At 42.5% G+C, this 22,025-nt stretch overlaps 1 protein-coding gene across 2 annotated transcripts; it reads left to right on the forward strand.

The window, feature by feature from the left end:
* Window positions 1–354: 354 nt before the first annotated feature.
* Window positions 355–21,063, forward strand: CSE1L (chromosome segregation 1 like). 2 transcript variants are annotated; one of them, XM_058036335.1, is made up of 25 exons: window positions 355–433; window positions 2,594–2,689; window positions 3,240–3,382; window positions 4,390–4,491; window positions 4,900–5,045; window positions 5,344–5,434; window positions 5,697–5,804; window positions 6,697–6,789; window positions 8,022–8,189; window positions 8,284–8,413; window positions 9,095–9,160; window positions 10,680–10,882; window positions 11,867–11,951; window positions 12,687–12,748; window positions 13,496–13,632; window positions 13,791–13,894; window positions 14,504–14,601; window positions 15,465–15,615; window positions 16,104–16,312; window positions 16,821–16,918; window positions 17,126–17,211; window positions 18,284–18,365; window positions 18,807–18,953; window positions 19,764–19,995; window positions 20,537–21,063. In XM_058036335.1, the coding sequence occupies exons 2-25, from the start codon at window positions 2,605–2,607 to the stop codon at window positions 20,624–20,626; spliced, it is 2,916 nt and encodes a 971-aa protein (XP_057892318.1). In that variant the 5' UTR covers window positions 355–433; window positions 2,594–2,604; the 3' UTR covers window positions 20,627–21,063. The 2 variants fall into 2 exon arrangements, with proteins under 2 accessions (XP_057892318.1, XP_057892319.1); XM_058036336.1 differs by lacking the exon at window positions 355–433 and adding an exon at window positions 1,178–1,226.
* Window positions 21,064–22,025: the final 962 nt, after the last annotated feature.

Below are 22,025 nucleotides of genomic sequence, written 5' to 3' on the forward strand. Positions count from 1 at the left end.
GGGCTCCAGCTGGGCCCTGCGGCCCCCGGCCCCGCTCGCTTCGGTCCCGGGGCTCCAGCTGGGCCCTGCGGCCCCCGGCCCCGCTCGCTTCGGTCCCGGGGCTCCAGCTGGGCCCTGCGGCCCCCGGCCCCGCTCGCCCCCGTCCCGGGGCTCGGGGCGGGGCTCGGCCGCCGCGCTACGAGAGGCGCCGCGGGGCCTTGTGGGAAGGACCCAGCGATTGGCCGCCGCCTATTGAGCGCGGTCCGGATTGGCTGCCAGCGGCGCGCCCGGGGCCGACGCGGGTGCTGATTGGCCGGACCGCAGCGCGATGTCACCGCCCCGCGCGATGCGGTCACGGAGCCACCGCCGCGCCCTCGCCCGGCGGTTTGAATGTGAAGCGCAGCCGGAGCGCTCGGAGCTGCCGCCGCCGCTGCCGCCGGGGGGGAGCCGCCAGGTAAGGCCGGGACGCGCTGCCCCGCAGGGCGATAGGGCTGGGGCGGCCCCGTGCCCTGGCGGCACAGCGGCCGCCCGCGTGCCAACTCCGCGTTGCGCTCGGCTCTGGGCCCGCGGCGCGGCCACAGGCGCAGCGCACCATGCTGGGCCCTTCCGCCCGCCTCTCGCGGCCCACGATTGGTCCGAGGCCACTGGGCCTGCACAGCCCGCGCCCCTCATTAGCTGCGGCAGCTGCCAGTCCGGGCTGCCGCGGGGGAGGGGGACCGAGTTAGTCTGAGGGGTCTGGGGCCGCCGGGGGTCTCGCTTGGCCCCGGCCCCGCCGCCGCCGCCCCTCACGGCCCCGCCCGGCCCGGCCCGGCCCGGCCCGGCGCTCTCTGCAGGGGCCGCCGCAGGAGGCTGCCGGAGCGGAGCAGGCGCGGACGGAGTCGCCCCGACCCTTCCGCGGGTGAACGGCCCGGCGGGCCGCGGGAGGGCGCGGGGCCGGTCCCCGCCGCGGAGTCGCGGCTGCTCCGGCACGGCCTGGCCCCGCGGTTCGCGGGCGGGGGCGCGGGGCCGCTGCCGCTGCCGCCGGCCCTGGCGCTGCTGTCCCAGGCCCGCACTTTGGGGAAGCGGGAAATGCCCCGGGACCCTCAGAGCGCTGCCAGGATGGCTTTTCCCATCGGATCTGGCTCCTGAACATTGTTCGGCGCTGGGAGGTGTCCAGGCAGTGCTGCGTGAGGGGTGCACTTGGGTGAAGCTCTTCCCGGGCCGAGCCCCAGGGGTACGGCCACGTTCTGCTGGGTGTGGGTTTCTTTGTAAGTGAGCTGCATTAATTTGACTGAAGTTGGTGATGTATTAAGCACACTTTATGAGTTTTCTGAGGCCTTTTCTCCAGACACATGGTACAACCCAAGCATCATATCACTCCAGCTAAAGTACCACCAATGTTTTTCGTACTGAAAAACAAACATGAAGTGCTAGATGAGGAGAAGGAAATAAGCATGTGTAGGTAACAGGTTATGTTGGTGGGTGTGAATTGGTGAACAAGACTATGGACAGGTAAACCCCAAAAGCACAGGGAAACATGGAAGAGGACTGTTGGGATAGATTTTTACTTCTTGCAAAATATGTTAGGATCTGATTTGCTTATTAACATTAATCTAAGAGGAAGCTGCTACTGTCTTTTAAAATTCTATAGATGCCATAACTGACATAAAAATTGCACCATTAAAACTCACTGCCTTTGCAAGCATGCTTATACAGAAGCTTATACATGCTTATACTGTGTTTTGCACTGGTGATCACCATAAAATAACTCCAAAGCGGGACAGGTAAATTTTCGTCATTTGTACTAAATAGAAACTCCAGAGGAAAAATGGAAACGTTTGTTTCCTCATAACCGTTGTAGGGAGTGAACTGTGCTGGTGGTGATGGGAAGGACGGGCAGGATTGATGATCATGTCCAGAGGATCATCTCCATTAAAGCACATCTTACTGTCATTGTATTGCTGTAATTTTAATTATTCCAGTGCAGGCTGTGAAGTAAATATAAGAATATGTGTGAGAGAATTACTAGAGAGGAGCAATATGGACTTATTGCAGAGTTATTCTGTAAAAAGTATTGCATTCAAATTAGCCCTCACCCTAGTCTGAACTAATTTTACAGGAAGGATAAACTAACTGCCTTTGAACAGTCTTTTGTCTCTTTTTTTAAAAAAAGTATTTTCTTTTGAGATTTTTCATTTATAAGGAGGTTTTGATTTTTTGAAAAAGCTTTGACTCTTCAACACACTTTGAATTGTTTTGTTTACAATTATGTAGGGCAGGACTGTTCAGCTATTTCAGTCAGGAGCAGTTTCTGGGGCTGGCAGCAGAGCAAAAGCAGAGCCAAGTTCGTGTTGTCCTGAAAGGGCAGGAGATCATCTTTTGGCTGTACCTGTTTGTGTCTGCGGGATGCGTAAGCCTTTTCTGGACTTTGGGGTCCATAAACCAGACACTAGCAGCTACCTGTAGCTTGAGAGCTGGGATGTTTGCTGTGCCTGGTGCACCCTGCTTGGGACTGTGCTCGTGAGCTGTTGTCCCAAAGAGCTGCTGTTGCTGCTGTGGGATCTGGTTTTAGATGGGTAGCTTTAGGATAGATTTTCTGATCTCTGGTTGTAACAAAACTACTTGTGGGTTTTAGGTTCTGCCAAAATGGAGCTCAGTGATGCCAATTTACAAACTTTAACTGAATATCTAAAGAAAACACTAGATCCAGATCCTGCCATAAGGCGTCCTGGTAAGTGATTCTCATGATTGAGAACAAAAAAGTTCTGTTTCTTTTTGTCTCTCCTGTCTCTGTGTAGCAAACTGTAGTGGATATTTATGCAATAACCTCTTTACAGAACTTCTCAGTATCCTTTTAAAATGAAACCCCAGAAAAAACTAATGAAGGGTAGATATAAATAGAAATAATTTTATGTACTTTTTGTGATTTTGTTTTTCTGTATTCTTGCTCTTTTTTTTTTTTTTCCCTTTTGCACTGTTGTTATTTAAAACAGCGCTGCTGTTCCCAACAAGTGAGGATTTACTTCTCTTGGGTTGTGGCTTTTCCAAGGGTGAGGAGGCAGTATTTCCTCATCCTGCTGGGGATCCAGAGCTGTTGATGACAGCAGGAGCGCTGAGGAGCTGGGGAGCAAAGAAGCTGTGATAACTTTTGTCAGACATGTTCCTGTGAAGCTCTGGGAAGTGTTTGTGTTGGGTATTTTAAACAGACACTTTAGGAATCGTAGGATTCCCATTAGAGAAAGCAGCTGAGCTTTTGCTAACCGCAGTGTATTCCCTTACAGCGGAAAAGTTCCTTGAATCTGTGGAAGGAAGCCAGAACTATCCGCTGTTACTCTTAACGCTGCTGGAGAAATCACAGGAAAATGTCATCAAAGTTTGTGCATCTGTAACGTTCAAGAATTATATTAAAAGGAACTGGAGAATTGTAGGTATTCTAGTGAGGAAGTATGCTAAGAACTAATTATCCTTTTAAGGTACAATAAGCAGATCCACATCCCACCCAACTCAGTGTCATCTGTGAACCCACTGAGGGAGCCCTTGATCCTCTCATCCAGATCATCAGTAAAGATATTAATCAGTAGTGGCCCCAATACTGAGCCTGGGGGAGCCACCTTTGTGACTGATGGTATAGATAAGCATACCTTGAACTTTTGAAATTGCTAACTTTTGATTTAAGTATGTGGAAAGACGGTAAAATGGATGTGAGAAAGTTGGTGGTACCATTAGGCTTAAGATATCTCAAGATTGAGTGTCTCCCTGGAGGTGCTTTTCTCTTTTAATTGCTGGATGATTTCTAGGTCTCTGAACTTCACTGCTGTCATCACAGATAATGTGACTGTTACTGCTGTCACCAGGCTGGGACAAGCCACCTCATTATTTTATTTTTTTAGTAGCAGCTTTGTGATTTTCTACTACTTGACACTGCTGACTGACTGGACTTGGAGCTGATTGGTGTTTTGAACTGGTTAGATAACCTAAAGTCAATGTTAGAGTTTTGATTGTGTAACTTGCACCTTCATGTACAGTCTCTAGAAAGGATGGCTCGAGACAGCTCACACAAAATCAGTTTGTGGGTTTGGCAGAGGTGCTGTTTGGTGTGGAGGAAGAGGAGACGTGGTTAAATGTGGGGATTTTATTGCCATGTGCACCCACCCTCACTGCTGCTCAATTGCTGACCCGAAAAGTTACCCTTAGGGAAGAGAAAAAAAATTCTTCAATGTTTTACAGAAGGATATTATTTCTTTCAGCTTTTTTCAGATACTGCTGTTTCAGATTCATTGAAGGCAGTGTCTCTAACAGTTCTGCTTCTTAGGTTCTTCAGCATGGTAATAGTCACATAAATCAGTATAAACAGTTGGTCTCTGAAATGCTGATCATCTCTTATTGCCTGGAGAATGCCGATATGCCCATAAGTTACTGTTTTCATTTTAGGTTGAGGATGAACCAAACAAAATATGTGAATCGGACAGAATAGCCATTAAAGCCAACATAGTGCCCTTGATGCTTAGCAGCCCAGAACAAATTCAAAAGCAGGTAATATGTCATTCCTGGTTGTATCCATGAAACTTCGGGAATATTCCAAGCATGTCTAGAGGCTGTGTTTATTGGCAGAGCTCAGTTCCCTTACCAGTGAGCTCAACCTTATCCAAATAACTTTGAGGATATTGTTACAGGTATTTCTACCTACTTTAACATTTCTTTAATATGATTATTGTGTAATCTTATAGCTAAGTTCTACTATTAGGAAGTTAAACAGCAGTTCTAGAAGATAAGATTGTATAAGCTTAAGGTGAGATTTTTGTATTTGTGTGGAAAGTAGTAGATAATTTAATCCAGTGATTTTTGAATTGGACAAGAATAACCAGGATTTTCTGGATGTTGGCAGCATCTGGCACAACTGCTGTGTGCTGTTCTGTCAGCGAAGCTCCGTTTCCATTGCAGTTAAGTGATGCCATCAGTATTATTGGGCGGGAAGACTTCCCTCAGAAGTGGCCAGACCTGCTGACAGAAATGGTGAATCGCTTCCAGAGTGGAGATTTCCATGTCATCAATGGGGTTCTGCGCACCGCCCACTCTCTATTTAAAAGGTACTGCAAATAAGGGAGTTTGTGTATGGGTGGTAAAAGTTCTGTTCGGCTGGCATGTTTTACTGTTAGACTTCATTTCAGACATTTACAGAAGTCTATAGTTGTGACTTCTGCATACATCTTTCAAGTAGTTATCAAATTGTGCACCTGGCAGGGTTTTGAATCATGTTGCTTAGTTCTTGTTTACTTTACAGTATTTTTTCCACGGTTCAGCACAAAACAAAATTCTGTGTGAATTAATTTGGTAATACATGTAAAGACTATTCTGTTTTTCATGTGCTTCTCTCTTGCTTGTCAGGTACCGCCATGAATTTAAGTCAAATGAATTATGGACAGAGATCAAGCTTGTTCTTGATGCCTTTGCTCTACCCTTGACAAATCTCTTTAAGGTATTTCTCGTTGAGTCATTTCTAAAACAAGTTTCATGTTCTGAATTGCTTGCTGTGGATACCGGTATTATTAAAACTCAAGAATTGTTGTTCAAAACTCTTAAAGGGGTTCACATTCAAGGCATGAAATGAGACCTAACAAGACTGATAAGAGGATGAAAAATAACCATATTTTCTGGTTTAAAAAAAAAGTTCCATGACATTTTTCAATATTTTTTGTTGGTGTGGGTTTTGTACTTGACAATCTTGCGTCTTTTTCTAGGCAACTATTGAACTTTGCAGCACACATGCAAATGATGCCAGTGCCCTGAAGATTCTCTTTTCTTCTCTCATTCTAATTGCGAAGCTGTTCTACAGTTTAAATTTTCAGGTGAATCTCCTTGTTCTTGGGATAGTTTTGCTTTGTTCTGAGGAAGCTGGTACTATAGAAATTATTTGAGGCAGCCTTTAAGGCCATGCTTTATGGCAAAAAGAAAAATCACCAGTGCATCTGCTGAAGTTAAAGCGCAGTAAGGAAGGGTTATTTAAGACGTTAGCTTGAGCCTTTGCAAGCAAAAGTTCAAGAGAGTCTGACTGGCACTGCTTCAACGAGGTGTTGTATGGGGCCTCTGAGTAGGAGCTGGGAAAGGCAGGAGTCCAGTGCCTGAGTTTCTATTCACTGTGCCCCCTTTTATAAATGTGCTTTTACTGACAGGAACTGGTCATGTAGGTGGGAGTCCACTATGTGTAGCTCTGTGGCACTGTAGGAGCAATAATTCTGGGAGCACTGTGGGTTGTCTGGGTTTGAAATCAGATCTACATTTTGGACATTATTAAGTGTGCTCTATGGGAAATGCTAAAGCTCCCTTGCTGAGGTGACATTTATTTAGTATCTCAACATGAACGCAAGTCTGTGAAGTGTGATTGTGCTTGGATTCCTTGGGCTGCTCTTCCATAGGGGGCAGAAGAATCAGCTGGAGTTAAAAAAGACTTGCTCTCTCTTGTTCTGAAAGTGAGAGGTGATAAGGCTCATTCATTATAAAAATGTGAGCTGTTTAGAGTCTAAGCAACTAGTTTATTTGGAACTAGTTGCATTCCGGGGCTCTGCCAGAACAGTTTTTGTTTGGGAGGAGGGAGGGGCACTGTTTCAATTTGAAGATTGTTTTCCACAGGTTACTGTCTCTCAGTAGATTATAAGGTGAATGCACTACTTCCAGTGTAGGTACGTTATCTAAGCAGTGCAGCTGGAAATTAAAATGTAGATATATGCTTTTCTTTCACAGGATCTTCCTGAGTTTTTTGAAGATAACATGGAAACATGGATGACAAACTTTCATAGCCTTTTAACTTTAGATAATAAACTCTTACAGACTGATGTAAGTACTGCATAAACCACCTGGTTTGCATCTGTAGGGGAGAAGGTGGATTGACAACTCAGGTCTAATTCTGAACAGCGCAGTGTTTTTTTGTGGGGCAAAGGAGTGGAATGACTGCAAGAAAATGGGATTTAGGAGAAGTTGCTCTGCTGTCTAAGGAATTTGAGGTTCAGTTCTTCAAGCTGTATGACAGTTACAGGTATACCCAGCTGTGCACAGAAATCAAATTACCAATACTCATCACTGAGTTGATTCTTCCAAGAACAGCTGCTGTAGTGACCTGACCATTAGCATCACAGGACTGAGGTTTTCTGTATCTGTCAGCTGGTTCTAGAAAACAGGGTACCTTAAAGGACTTGAAACAATTGAACATAGAGGGCAGGGCATCTCTTCAGTATTTCAGTATTTGCTATCTTGGTCTAATTAAAGAATCAGTAATTTCACTGGTGAAAGCTGATACCAGGTCAGCAAAGCTCCAGTTGTTTCTGTGCGTGTTTTCTGCATTTTAAGTGGTGTTGTCTTCCTTCATCACAGCACAATAGTTTGCCACTTGATGGAGCCAAAACAACTCTATGAATTTCTTGACAACACATAGGGAGGCACACATATTAAGTGTATGTTGTGCTCTAGTTACCCTTCTGCTAAAATAAGCTTTGCTGCTCTTTTGTCTTGTGTCTGTGGGCTGCTCCCAGCACAAGCACTGGTGCAGCTGAACTGGGACAGGCAGTAAAGCTGAAAAGTGGGGGTGGAGGGAAGAGGGGCAGACAGAACTGGGGTGGGGTTTGGTTGAGTTGTTTTTTTTTAATTCCAGTTCAATTTCCCAGTTCGCATTGTGGCTCCACAAATATCTGTGATCTGGGGAGAGGGAAGGAACTTCTACAGCTACTCCGATTAAAGAATCATGATGTAGTGGCTTCTAAGTGTATTTTTCATTGCCTTGTGTTGTCTTTTTTGTATTACATTTGTAAATTAATTTTGTGCGAATCATTGTGTCTGTTTTCAAGTACACAGTACCTGATATGAAATGTAGGTATGATTTCTAACTTGAAAAGCAGTTTGGATATGATCAGCAAAATACAGTAGTTCTAGGGACAGTGAGAGGGATTTCTTTCACCTGTTTAGGACATGGTAAAACAGTGATGCAAATATTTAATGTAAATACATTGATATTTTTAATGTTAGAGTAATACTGAAGTTTGGATATTTAAGTCCTTAGTTTTGTTTTATGTGAGGATGAAGAGGAAGCTGGATTGCTGGAGCTCTTGAAATCACAAATTTGTGATAATGCTGCTTTATATGCTCAAAAATATGATGAAGAATTCCAACCCTACCTGCCACGTTTTGTAACAGCAATCTGGAATCTGTTAGTCACAACCGGCCAGGAAGTGAAGTATGACTTGGTGAGTTGCTAAAATCTGATCTTGTCAAGTTTTATAATAAATCATAAATGATTCAGTCCTGCTAAAGTTTTGCCTTCTGTTTGTGGTGCTGTAGCTGGTCAGTAACGCGATCCAGTTTCTGGCCTCAGTTTGTGAGAGACCACATTACAAGCATCTGTTTGAAGACCAGAATACATTGACAAGCATCTGTGAAAAAGTTATTGTTCCCAATATGGAATTTAGAGGTAACTTTCTGAGACTTAAATTTTGAAAAACATAACAAGAATATAACTAATTATCATGACGTGTTACTTTACAGGACTAAGAATTGAGGATTCCCTCTTGTGTATCTTAGTGCTAGATACAAACCCAAGTTTCTGCAGCAGATTGCTGTCCTGTGGGCTTTGTAGAGTTGTATGAGTATACCTAACTTTTCATGTTGAAATCCCAGTGGAGAAAGTCTAGGTCATGTGGCACCAATAAATTTCTACAATTAAAGTGAGTATCTGAGTAATTCAAGGAGCCTAAATAGGCAGGAATGCAGGAATATCAGGCCTACCAAATGTTTAGTTCTCCAGGTTTTGATGATCATACTGATCCTGTATTTAAAATGCAGTGAAAATATATTGCAGTGATAAGAAGCTTCTCTCTCTTAAGTCTATGACTCTAAAAGCCTCTTCAAATACACCTGGTGTGGAATATGTGTTGAGGTTTTTCTTAGAATCAATACATCAGCCCATGAGCATGAAAGACTAATTTGTGGGACAGAAGCTAAACAGACTAATCTGGCAGGATATTTCTCGTTAATTAATATTAATGTTATAGAAAGGTCCTTGGAAAAAATAGCAAGTTGATAATGACACACCATTTTACTATAAAAACTAAAGACTTCACTACTTCAACTTCCATGTATTTTGTATTTTCAGCGGCTGATGAAGAAGCATTTGAAGATAATTCTGAAGAGTATATAAGAAGGGATTTGGAAGGATCTGGTAATCCACAGATTTATACTAAGAATACTTGGTCTTTAAATATAGCTCTAAAGAGCTGAAGCAATTTACTGAAGCTTTTATAACTTCATTTTGAAATTGAGAAGGTTTCCACACACCACCCCCAGCTGGATTTTATCCAGTCTATAATCAAGCCTACTGTCACGATAAGTTTGTCACAGTGTCTTTCTGGTTTGAACAATGTTTTTATAGGGCTTTTTCCTTAATTGGATTAGTATGTCTTCTGCACTGCCCACATTCTCATTTCAGCAAGGACAGTCAATTCTGAGTAGTAGCCAGTTGTGTATTTAGTTCCTATGTGTGGAGTTTTAATTAACAGGGAGAGACTCTTGATGTTGTGGCTGAAATTGTGCCTGGGGTTGCACACAAACTGTGCTTGGGCCAGCTGGCCAGGAGCCAGGCTGGGACGTGGCATATGTTCAGAGCAGTGCCTGCCCTGAGACACGGCTGTGCCAGCCCAGCTGCTGCAGTGCTGGGGGAGGCTGTGCTCTGCAGCCAGGCCAGAGCCTGAGTGAGCCACACCTGGCTCTGTGTGACAGGGCTGCGCCACTAGCAGTTCTCTGACAGACGCTTTGGAACTGATGGCATTTTGTGATTGATTGATTGAAGAGATTACAGTATTCTTGCAGTGGAGGAGAAAATTGGAGGAAACATTTTTGAACTTTTTTCAAGAAAACATCATTCTTATCCAGGATTGGCTGCATTTTAGGTATTTGTGAAGTTTTTTATGAAAACGTACTATCAGGTGTGATGGGCCAATAGCTGGCTTGTGCTCCAGCCTGTTGCAGTCTGATGGGGGCGAGAGAAGGAAGGGTGAAATTGAGAAGACTCATGGATAAAGACAGTTCAAGTGAAAGGGGAGAGAAGTTAGTGACTCACCATTGCCCACAGGCAAACTTTTGCCCAGCCTGTCCCTGAGCAATGGCTACTTCCCCCAGAGCTGCCCCCCTTGGTTTTTATTGTTGAACATGTCATACAGCTTGGAATGTCCTGCTGGTCAGTTTGGATTAGCTGCCCAGGTTATCCCCTCCCAGCTCTTTGCCTGCCCCAAACTACTTGCTGGGAAAGCAAAGCAGGAAGAAGAAGAAGCCCTGACACTGTGACAGTGCTCTTCAGCAGCAGCCAAACCCTGGGTGTTACCAGCAGCTTCAGTCATTGGTACAAACACCGCACCAAGTGGGCCACTAGGGCAAAAATGAGCTCCCTCCCAGCCAGAGCCAGTACCTTTGGGTGTATAATGTCCAGGCAGTACTGGCCCCCCTGCATGCCTGCTGCCACTGCTCAGGGGCAGGTGTCCCTTCTCCTTGGTGTGCAAGTAGTCCAGTTGTGACAGTAAATAAAAGGCTTACCAGTGTTCTTACACAGCAGTGTAGAGGGTTGCAGTAATTAACATGGGATGTGGCTGTAACTTGAGAAGCTGTTACTGTTTTGATTATTTTGTTTATTAATATGAAAAGCTGTCTGCTTTCTCATATCCTAAGAATCTTTGGTTCTCATGCAGATATTGACACCAGGCGCAGAGCAGCTTGTGATCTGGTCAGAGGCTTGTGCAAATTTTTTGAAGGACCTGTAACAGGGATTTTTTCTGGATATGTTAATTCTATGCTGCAAGAGTATGCAAAGAATCCATCTGTTAACTGGAAGCACAAAGATGCAGCTATTTACCTTGTAACATCTTTGGCATCCAAAGCTCAGACACAGAAGGTACTTGTACATTTTATTATTTGCAACATGGCTGCATTCAGATATTACAGTGCAGATGAGGCCTGCTGTTTGTTTCAGCTGCTTCAGAAAGGGAGTAACTGTGTATGCTGTAGTTCATATTGATGAGATGAAAAGCTGCCCTTTAAATGATCTTATCACAGTTGGTGCCATCTGACCTTCAGGTAGATGGGGCACAGTGTGGCCCTGTGGCTGACATGTGGGATCCAGCCAGACAAAGAAACAAAACTGCCTCAGCTCTGGAGCCTCTGAGTGGTCCTTAGGCACTCTGGAAGCCATGGAAGGCAAATAGAGCTTTACAGAAGATGATCAGACCTGTTAAGCAGATCAAAAGGAATTTAAATGACTCTTGGAGTTCTTGATATTTCCCAATATTTCCTGCTACTTGAATGTGGGATTTGTGAATGACATGTGGATGCTAATGATGGTTGGAAATGGATGTCATAACTTGCTGATAGAGTGGAGACAATGAAAAAGCACAGCTGGGCTAACCTGTATTTGGAAACAGAAGCATTATATCGAATGTCCTATGGAACAAGTTTAGATGTACTACTAGATATTTTAAATGCTGTCACAGTTCAAATCTCAGGGTCTTTACAAGACAGATTTGAGGCAAACATAGTAAAATGTGTACATCATTTCATGCAATTTTGCTGAAGGTTCTCAGCAAATTTCGCTGAAGCCAAATTATGCTGCTGCCCAGCAGTTGTTAGTGATGTGTAACGGGAACCAGTCCGGTAGCATTTGGGAAACGACAAAGTTTGTGTCTTTTTCTATGCTATTTAATGGCAAATATGGACTAATTTAGAACACTTCATTGAAAAATCTCCATCTAAAAATCCTGGTTTAAAAAGAGATTGTATTTTTTGTAAGAGAAAACTAATAGTAATTTTTTTAAATTAGTAAGAAAACTAGCAGCTTATATGTCAGCATATAAAAATAAGAGTTGTTTTTTACTTCTTCCAGCATGGCATAACACAGGCCAATGAACTTGTTAATCTGACAGAATTCTTTGTGAATCACATTCAACCTGACTTAAAGTCTGCTACTGGTAAGTTAATGTTAATTTTGGTAGGGTATTTTTGTGATGTATCATAACCTTGACAGTGACCATTGTTTGTGAAGTCTCAAGCACTCCTTTATCAGCAGAATCTCTGAGATGGACTCTTAACACCTGGCACAAAGTAATTCATTTTCATTTGGCCAGCAGCGAAGAAGCTCTTACAGCAAGGTGGATTGCCACCTTACCACCTGCTCTCTGCAAGATCAGGGCATGTATACACATGGTTGCTGTCAGCTACATGCTTAAACTTGTTGAATCAAAATAATTTGATTTCTGTATTTGAGACCTTATGGTAGACTTCTATGCTCTACAAAACCCTGAGAAGTTAAAATACTGAGGCCCTATTGATGAGGTTGTGGATGTCTAGATTTAAACCATGTGGTTTATTTTACACTTAAACAATTATCTTCCTGCAGCTGAAGCATAGTGGGTTGTCTCGAAATGTGTAATTGAAGGCTGCTGAAATTGAAACCAGAAGATGAAATTCATCTGAGCTGGACTGTACTTTTAATGGTACTGGGATGTGATTTGTACCTAAAACTGATATTCTAACAGTGCCCATACGAAAGTGCAGGAACTAAGAAATGTAGAAAAACATTGTATTATTTTCTACAGGGGAAAATTATTATGTAGTGTCAAGTGTCACTTGTATATATAGTACATGTTCAGAAATCACATTTGTATGAGGAGTATCAACGAAGTTTGCATATTTTTCTATTTCAGTGAATGAATTCCCTGTGCTAAAAGCAGATGGTATCAAATATATCATGATTTTTAGAAACCAAGTAAGTTTTTCTTTCACTCTTATGGAAAAACATATTGTAGGTTGTTACTTTATTTTTGCCAAGCCTAATTTATCGCACTTGGCCATATGCTAACTCAACAGGTGTTTGATAGTCATATACAACACTTCATGCTGAATTTTTAGTTTAGAAAGTAAATGATACTGTTATAAATATCCAATTAACATGTAGTCTATATGCTGTCCATATGCTATGGGAACACTGAATATCTTAGCTGCTTAATTCTGTGACACACTCAGATGTTTCCAAGTCAGTGTTAGTCCAAACCCTTGATTGCTTGTATCATTGTGGTAGTTGTTACAGAGTACAGCAGTTTTGTCCTTAAGCTTTTCTGATTCATGAGATAGGGTGAGAAAATATGTTGCATATTATTCTAAATTCTGGACTACCTTTATTAATTTCTTATGAAATATATGTGATATTGTTTTTTTCAAACCTTGATATTTTAATTACCTATTAAGATGAAATAAAATGGAAAGGGAAATATACATTAGGGTTGTCTGCACTTACTGCTAATTCAGTGTACCACTGGTGTTCAGGGGCAGTGTATGAGCCATGACAGAAGTAGGTACCTCCTGGTTGTCAGGATGTGAAGGAGCAACAGGAGGAGCCTCCCAAGATACCTCCCTCTGCCAAGCTCTGCGTGTCACTGATGAGCTTGGCTGTGCTCTAGAGTTGAACCATCTGTATTTTTTAACATACTTATGATTTGTTGCTATACTTTTGTAGGTACCAAAAGAACAACTGCTGGTGTCTATTCCCCTCTTAATCAATCATCTCCAAGCCGAAAGTATTGTGGTCCATACTTATGCAGCCCATGCTCTTGAAAGACTGTTTACCATGAGAGGGACAAATAATGCTACCCTGTAAGTTTCCAAGCAGAAATAAATACATTGCTAACAGATTTTTGGATATTAAGGATGAGAAATACCTGTAGGGCATCCTTTGAGTCATATACTATGGTATTGTATAAGGCTTGAAGTTTGTTACTCTCGTCATTAAGGAGTTGTGTTTCATTTAACAGCATTACAGCTGCAGAAATGGCACCGTTTGTAGAAGTGCTGTTAACAAACCTTTTCAAAGCTCTGACACTTCCTGGCTCATCTGAAAATGAATACATTATGAAAGGTAAATGCATAATGAGTCCTGCAATATAAGAATAACTTGGTTAACTTGAGGTAAAGGCTTACAGTTACAGGTTCCTGACATTTTTATTTGCAAAACCTGTTTTATGCAAATGTGTTGAATAGTCTGCAGTTACTTATCAGGCTGTGTCAAGTCATCTTCAACTAAACTTAGGGTAGCAGAGAGAAACACTAAACATAATGGTACTAAGTTATTTCTCAAATGGTAGTCTTGTAGTCAGGACAACTCCCTTGACAGTGTCAGGGGAAGATCTGAGCAGTCTGGTCATGGAGGGGACATGTGGTCATGGCTAGTGAAAGGATAGATCTGATCATGGCTAAGGAGATGCTGAGATCTCAGACTTGCCCAGGGCAAGTGATGGCCTCTGTAAAGTTACTTGATCTCCTATGCTCATCTCTAGAATGAGAATAAGGAGGGTTTGTTTCATGCTTTGTCAGGGTTATAGATTGAATGTTCTTGCAGCAGGTGCTCTTTGTTCTGTACCTAATTTCTTGGGATCCTATTTTAACAGTAAAAGGTAAAGGATTTAGGCATATGTTGAGTGGCAGTGTATTTTGTCTTCAGAAGCTCAAATTTTCCATTTATTTGCAGCCATCATGAGGAGTTTTTCTCTGCTGCAGGAGTCCATAATTCCATACATCCCTTCTGTCATCACCCAGCTCACACAGAAACTGCTGGCTGTCAGTAAGGTAAAGAAGCAGAGCAAAAGGGTCACCTTTTACCTTTTAGAGCAGTCTTGCTGAGGACTTACGTCCTGTTGGTGGTGTTCTGTTAGAATACTCTAAATAGTTCAGTATTTTCTGATGCAACTAATTTGAAACAGCATTCCAGTGAGGTACTGACTTCCTTTTAGAACATATTCTCAGATCATTCTTCCTTCTCTCATCTGAAATTTAGAAGCAGCATATGAAAAGCAGCATCCAGCTTTTTTTTTTTTAATGCTAGTTTGTTGTAGTATAAATGCTTGCTTGTGCAGAGGCCACCAGTACAATAATTGGTTTTATCACAACTCCTGTATTCTTTGCCCATGAAACTTCTGAAGCTAATAATAATTGGCATTGAAATGTGGGATTGAATTAAATAAATTACCCTTCTGCTTTTGGTGGGTAAAATTCTCTTAGTTTTGTATTGAGACTTGTCAAATTCTTAACCATTGACAATAGGGAATATCTTAGAATACCTTCATTGATTGTCCAGAAAACTACTCTGTACAGTTTAAACTCAGCTTAAACAGCTTATAAGGAGTATTCAATAGAGAATTGACTGGACACTTGAAAGATGGAAAATAATAATTTTTTTCTGGTTTTTGTTCTGTGGTATTTTAACTGGTAGTTTATATAGAGCTTCTGAAAAACACTTGCTACAAAAAAACCCTCTCCTTTATGGAATGAATTTCAGAAGCAACTTATGTATGTTAATGCATAAATTACAAGTATCCTTACTCTGAAATGCTACTTTATTTAGTCTTCAGTTGATAAAAATGTATATTTAGCAAAATAAGTGACTTGTCTGCAAGTTTGGGTTGATTTATCTGTTTATAACTTGTTTTCAGAATCCCAGCAAACCTCACTTTAACCATTATATGTTTGAGTCAATCTGCTTGTCAATAAGGATAACGTGCAAGGCAAACCCAGAGGCAGTGGGGAGCTTTGAGGAGGCTTTGTTCCTGGTGTTCACAGAGATCCTGCAGAATGATGTGCAAGGTAAGGACAGTCAGTGGGTGCCTGTGCTCTCTCCGCTGGGGTTGGCTTCTAGGATTTACCTTATGGCAGGCTTTTTGTAGCACAGGAAATTCAAGGGGAGAAACAATATTTTCACAGTCTGAAAGTGTTTTGATTGTTCCATAGGGTACGTCAACAGCATTCGCTTATTTTAAATCACATTCTTAAAATGTCTAGCAATCATTACTCCAAAGCCTCTTCATATTCTTAATTCTGTTGCCTTTTTTCTAGTAGTTTGTTTTTTATGTTCTGAAAAATTAACAGGTTGAGGAAATAGAAAGTGTATAGATGCAATGCTTGTTAATTTTTGGAATAATTACATTTGGGAAGGTATGTTTCTTCAGTGTTTTATTTATTGAATTCTTAATGATAATATCAAAATTGTGGGTTCAATCCATAGATATGTGTTTTCTGGGAACTGACAGTGACCATGTTGTCTGACTTCGTAAATGTCATCATTTCTCTTCCAGAGTTCATTCCCTATGTGTTTCAAGTGATGTCACTACTTCTAGAAATGCATAAAAATGAAATCCCATCATCTTATATGGCATTGTTTCCCCATCTGCTCCAGCCAGTTCTCTGGGAAAGGACAGGAAACATTCCCCCTCTGGTCAGGCTCCTGCAGGCTTACCTGGAGCGGGGTGCCAGCACCATCGCCAGCGCTGCCGCCGACAAAATCGTGAGTTCTGGGGCACAGTCACAGTTTGGCCTGGAGACATGGTGATCTGAGGCTCCAGATTGTGAGGAACTCCAGCAAAGAGCTGGATTTGTGCAGAGTTTGGTGCTTACTTACAAAGACAGACTAATACTCTGAACATAGCTTTTTGGGTTGTTTTCTATTATGTGGATAAGGTGAATTGTAGGCTGTTATGCTTTTGTCAACTGAGATAAAGAATTCCTGCTTTTAGTTTTTGCAAGCAGGTAAGTTTCCAGTTTTCCTGTCTTGTTTGCCTCATGTTAAACATGTGCATAATGAGAGCTCTCAGGTTCTGTTCAGAACAGTCTTGAGAAGAGTGAGAAGAAGCCAAAATGTGTTTTCCTTGGCCTGAACCTTATAAACTGAATCCTGGCTTAGGTTATGAAGGCTCTTGCCTTGGTGTATGCTTTAAATGGTAATGGTCAATTTTCTGGTAGGGTCACATAGGAAGAATTGTGGTCTAATGATTTTATATTTGCTTTTTTTGCAGCCTGGATTGTTAGGTGTGTTCCAGAAGTTGATTGCCTCTAAAGCGAATGATCATCAAGGGTTCTATCTTCTAAACAGTATCATTGAGCATATGCCTCCGTGAGTATGAGCTGAAATTACATTTAAAGCTAATTTCTGTAGACTTTAATTATGAAGTGTATGAACATGCCAAATGCTAATTTTTAACAACTGAAAACATCACATTTTTCAGTCAGATATATTTGAACAGTTCTATATATGTTTTCTGTGAAGTGACATTAGTAAAATCTCAGTGTGAATTGAATAACTATCCTTTTAAATTTCCAGTGAATCAGTTGACCAGTACAGGAAACAGATCTTCATTCTGCTATTCCAAAGACTTCAAAATTCCAAAACAACAAAGTTTATCAAAAGTAAGTTCCTTGCTGTGTGGAAAGCTCTGGTGACAGCAGCAGTTCAGAGGTGCAGCTGTGCAGAACAAGAGTCCTGTTGTGCCCCGCGGATACGCGCACGGAGGGACAGCGCTGACTCCTGGGACTTGTGCAAATCCCTTGTCATCAAGAGGGGTGTATGGGGCAGTCACCATAGCAGGTGATACTTACTTCATGAAAGTGAGGGAATGGAATTAAAATAAGGAGCAAGACTTGGGTATTTCTCTTCCTTTCCTAGTGTATGGTGTCATTATTGAAAATGTCTCCATTTAATCTCCAACCAATAGCAGCAAACTTTCCCTCTCATGCAGCACAGCAATACTGACCACATGTCCTGTAGTTGTGTGTTAGTGCTGTGAAATATTCCATGCTTGTGTAATTTTGGCTTTAGTATGACTAAATTTATTGATAAGGTTTTATGTTAAACTGGCAAAGTTGTGACAGATAATTGCAATACATATTCTAGTTATTCATGCTGTCACAAGAAGATTGTCATAGTTAATAAATTATTTTCATGATACTATTGCTACCCAAATTATGCAGTGTCCATTACTTAGCCCTATAAAATCTGGTTAATGCCATCTGATAGGAACAAGAATGATAAATTTGATTATAATGATCTTCCACAAATAAGGCTGAAGTGGTGCTTTTTATATACTGCACCCTGTACAAAGGGGCTCATACCTCACCTCAGAGTCTGCATTGTGTGAAGTTTTCTGCTAAAAGTAAAGTTTTTGGAAGAGTTTCTTTGGTTCCTGATCTGAAAAAAAAATTGCAAATGAGTTTTCTAACGCCTTTTTATAACTGCTATGAGGGGAAAAAGGAATAACTCTTGTCTTGTTGTACCACCTTGTTTTTGTGTTGTGGTCTGTAAAAAGCTGAGCTTTTACACAAATTTCAAGGCAGCAAGTTCACGGACTTCACTTAAAAAGAACTTGTATAAAGACTGCCATTTCTATCCCCTTGAAAAACCTGGAATGTATTTTGCTGCTGACTCTAAAACTATTCTTTTGTTTTCATGTTAAGTTTTACTTTGTCTTTTTTCTTGTTACAGGTTTCCTTGTCTTCATTAACTTGTATTGTGTAAGATATGGGGCATTAGCTCTGCAAGAAATATTTGACAGCATACAGCCAAAGTTAGTATGTTTTGTTTGTTTGAGTTATATTTAATACGACTGTGTTATTTTTATCTTTAGAAGTAAGAAACAGCTGTCTGTTTAGCTAGACTATCAGACTACATTTATCACTAATTTGAGTGGCCACATGTTTCTCTTAATGTGGTTCATTTATTTGTCTAGAAAGTTGTCTTTTTTTCTGAATTTCTGACCACAGTTCCTCACTGATAGTTCAGTGAAGTTACTAATCTAAAAAGGTTATAAAAAGGAAAGATTGATGTTTTTAGTTGTTATCACTTGTGAAAAGTCTGTATGTACAAATGTCTACTGCAACAGGGCAGCATCTTAACAAATTATCTCGTTGTTTCTATTCCCTAGTGATTTATATTGTTTCTGATTCTCTTCTGTCACAATAAGGCTGATGAGGCTTTCTAATACTTTTTTCTCTCAATGCCACCATAGGATGTTTGGAATGGTGTTGGAGAAAATTATAATTCCTGAAATCCAGAAAGTGTCTGGACAAGTTGAAAAGAAAATCTGTGCTGTTGGCATTACAAAAATATTAACAGAATGTCCTCCCATGATGGACACAGAGTACACCAAACTGTGGTAGGTACCACACTTCTTCAGGATGTGCTGGTGAGGCTGTTGGAGTTACTGAAAATGGGAGCTCAGACCAAAATACATCCCTGTAGGAAACTCCTTGGTGATCTCCTCAGACCCTCAAGGCTGTTTTAGGCCTTTCATCCTGCTTCTGTTTCTCAGCAAATGAAACTGTATTTTCAGAGAGGATGACAGAACTGGTTTGAGATGTTTTTGATGGAGATAGCAGATAGCTAGCTGGACCTGCATTTAGGGAAATACACTGCTTTCCTCCAGCTTGTATTCTTTCTGAAAAGCTGGGCCCAGTTTTGACTTACAGCTCTTCTAGTCAAGAGACCTGAGCATATTCATAACCTGGCAGAGAAACTGTAATATCTTAGCTTGAGAGTGGAATTCTGGGGAAAGCCAGCAGGGAAGTTTGATTGTCAACCGGTGCAGCAGTCCAGCATGCCTGGTAGTTTGAATTTGATGACAATCACTGGATCCCAGACTAGATCCCTGAACTAGAACTTTGTTTTTAATATGCTCAGAGGAAAGTTGTGATCTGGAAAAATCATTGCTCTTTTCAGGTATGTTTCATGACAATTTGAGCTGATAAATACATACATTGCTCATGCTGTTGATAGGAGTACCCACATTATGTCTGTAAAATATTCAGACCCACAATTCTTCTGGTCCAGCGCACCTTGGGCATTTACAATTTCAGTAGCCAATCAAGTACTTGCAAAGGCTGAATTATAAGGGGTTCCAAATAACTTGAGCCTGTCCTAACATATTCTAAGCACTCCAATTTTGCCCTCCTCTCTTTGCTCCCAGGATTCCTTTGCTGCAGGCCCTCATTGGCCTCTTTGAGTTGCCTGAGGATGACACGATCCCTGACGAGGAACACTTCATTGACATAGAAGATACTCCAGGCTATCAGACTGCATTCTCCCAGCTAGCCTTTGCTGGGAAGAAAGAACATGATCCTGTAGGTCAAATGGTGAACAATCCTAGAATCCATCTGGCACAGTCGCTCCACAAACTGTCTACAGCGTGTCCAGGCAGGGTAGGTGACTTATGCAATTGCATGCTGATGCTGCATTGTGCACAGAGGAAATGCCTTTGTAAGAATGGGTCTGTTTGCTGATGTCTGATAATCAGCAAAATTAAGTAGGTCATAACTAGAATGCAAGATCATGCCTGTGTTCTATTCTTCATTGGAATAGAACCAATTTTTGTAAGGTTTTTCCTTAGGAGCCTTAGAAAGGCTTTATTTTCACAGCACATAATTTTGCAATGAGCTTAAATGTGCCATTTTTAAAAGAAAGTTTACGCACTTGATGGTCTATAACTCATGTGTCTTGAGTTTGATTGGTTGCATGCACTTGTCGAATTCAGGCAGCTCATTTAAAATTAGACAAGGTGAGTGTACAGTTAACTCTTTTAGCCCACCGCATGTTTGTTTTCCCTGAGATTTTGGTAAGTAAAGACTGCCTGCTGCTTTCCCCGTGGGTGACTGCTGCTCTGTGTCTGGCTGTGTACTGCGGGTGAGGGCAGCTGGGCGTTCATGTTGCACTCCCTGACACCTCTGCTCCCCTGTGCCTCAGGTTCTGTCCATGCTGAGCACCAGCCTGAACGCAGAAGCATTGCAGTATCTCCAAGGATACCTCCAGGCTGCAAGTGTCAGTCTGCTCTGAGCTGCGCAGACTCCACAAGCAAGATCAAAAGCTGGTTTGTTATGCAGAACGTCGACACTGACTTTTATAGCAGAGCTCAGACAAAGTCAAAAAGCTGCTTGAAGTTGTATTGCAGATTCCATCTTGTAAAAGATAGGTGTGGCTTTACGCTGAAAGTGAAGAATTTGATGGTTTGTATACTCATAGATAAGGGTGGCTAACTTCCATTCCCAGTTTAATTTCAAAGGGAATAGTCATAGCGGTTTGTTATGGGATTGATTTGAAATCTGCATCTGCAGTGTTTGGATAATATTTGGAAATGTGTGGAGAGCCCTGGCTGTAGAAACTCACTTCAGTCACTAAAATTCCTTTTCATTTTAATGTTGTCCTTTGTATTTCTTTTGTCTTTCCTTAAACTTTATCTGAATTGTGAATAAATAAGAAGTACTTGTTTAAAATGCCTGTCACTGTGGTCTTACTGATTCAGAAGAATATAGTTGTTTTAAAAAAAGATGCTTTACATTTAGAATAGAATATGAAATAGTGGGACTGTGAGGGTTTTTCTTTACATAATAGTTTAGGTGTATTGTAGGATTGTACAGAGCAAATCTAAAACTTTGGGAGAAGAGCAGAGCTGCTCACCAGCAGGCACAGGTGCTCTGGAACAGGTCCTGTCAGTGCCAGGCACTGAGGGCAGGTGTCTTCCCTGGGATCAGGCTGCAGGTGGGGGTTCGTGCTCTGTTGAAGCTGAAGCAGTGACCTTGGAGGTCGGTCTGAGTCGGGTGTTCTCCTCATCCAGGCTCTGATGAGGCCTGGGGGCATTGGGCTCCTGCTCGCGGCTCTTGGAGTGAGCCGGTGATGCCTGAGCCTGTGTTCTCAGGGGGCACCCGGCTGCCAGGCCGGGCTTTGGGAGGCACAGCTCCAGTCCCGGGTGTGCTTCTGCCAGCTGTGCGCAGCTGTGCACCCAGGTGTGCTCTGCCAGCTGAGCGCAGCTCTGTGCTGCAGGTGTGCTCCTGCCAGCTGTGTGCAGCTGTGCCCCCGGGGTTGGAGCCTGCTCGGCCGCGTCTGTCCGCGGGCTCCGGCAGCTTTACCGGGACTACTTGGGATTACTTGTGGGTCTTTCTCACCCGTGGTTTGAAATGTGAGGTTTTGGTTAAATACTCATCAGTGGGTGCGTTGGTGACATCCGCGCTCCCTCCTGCGCTAGCCGCGCTGGGTGACCGCCCCGGCAGCGGCTGCGCCCGCTCGCCTCGCGTTTCTTTTCCCGGAATGCAGAGATGCGTGGAGAACACCAGGGTGATGGGGCGCGGCCGCTCTCCGTGCGGGCACCGGGACGGGCGGAGCCGGAACGGACGGGGCCGGGACGGGCGGGGCGGGGCCGGAAGTGACGGCAGACGCAGAGGCACGGCTCGACCCCGGC

Source organism: Melospiza georgiana, chromosome 17, assembly GCF_028018845.1.
Source record: "Melospiza georgiana isolate bMelGeo1 chromosome 17, bMelGeo1.pri, whole genome shotgun sequence".
In the NCBI taxonomy this organism is placed as follows: Eukaryota; Metazoa; Chordata; class Aves; order Passeriformes; family Passerellidae; genus Melospiza; species Melospiza georgiana.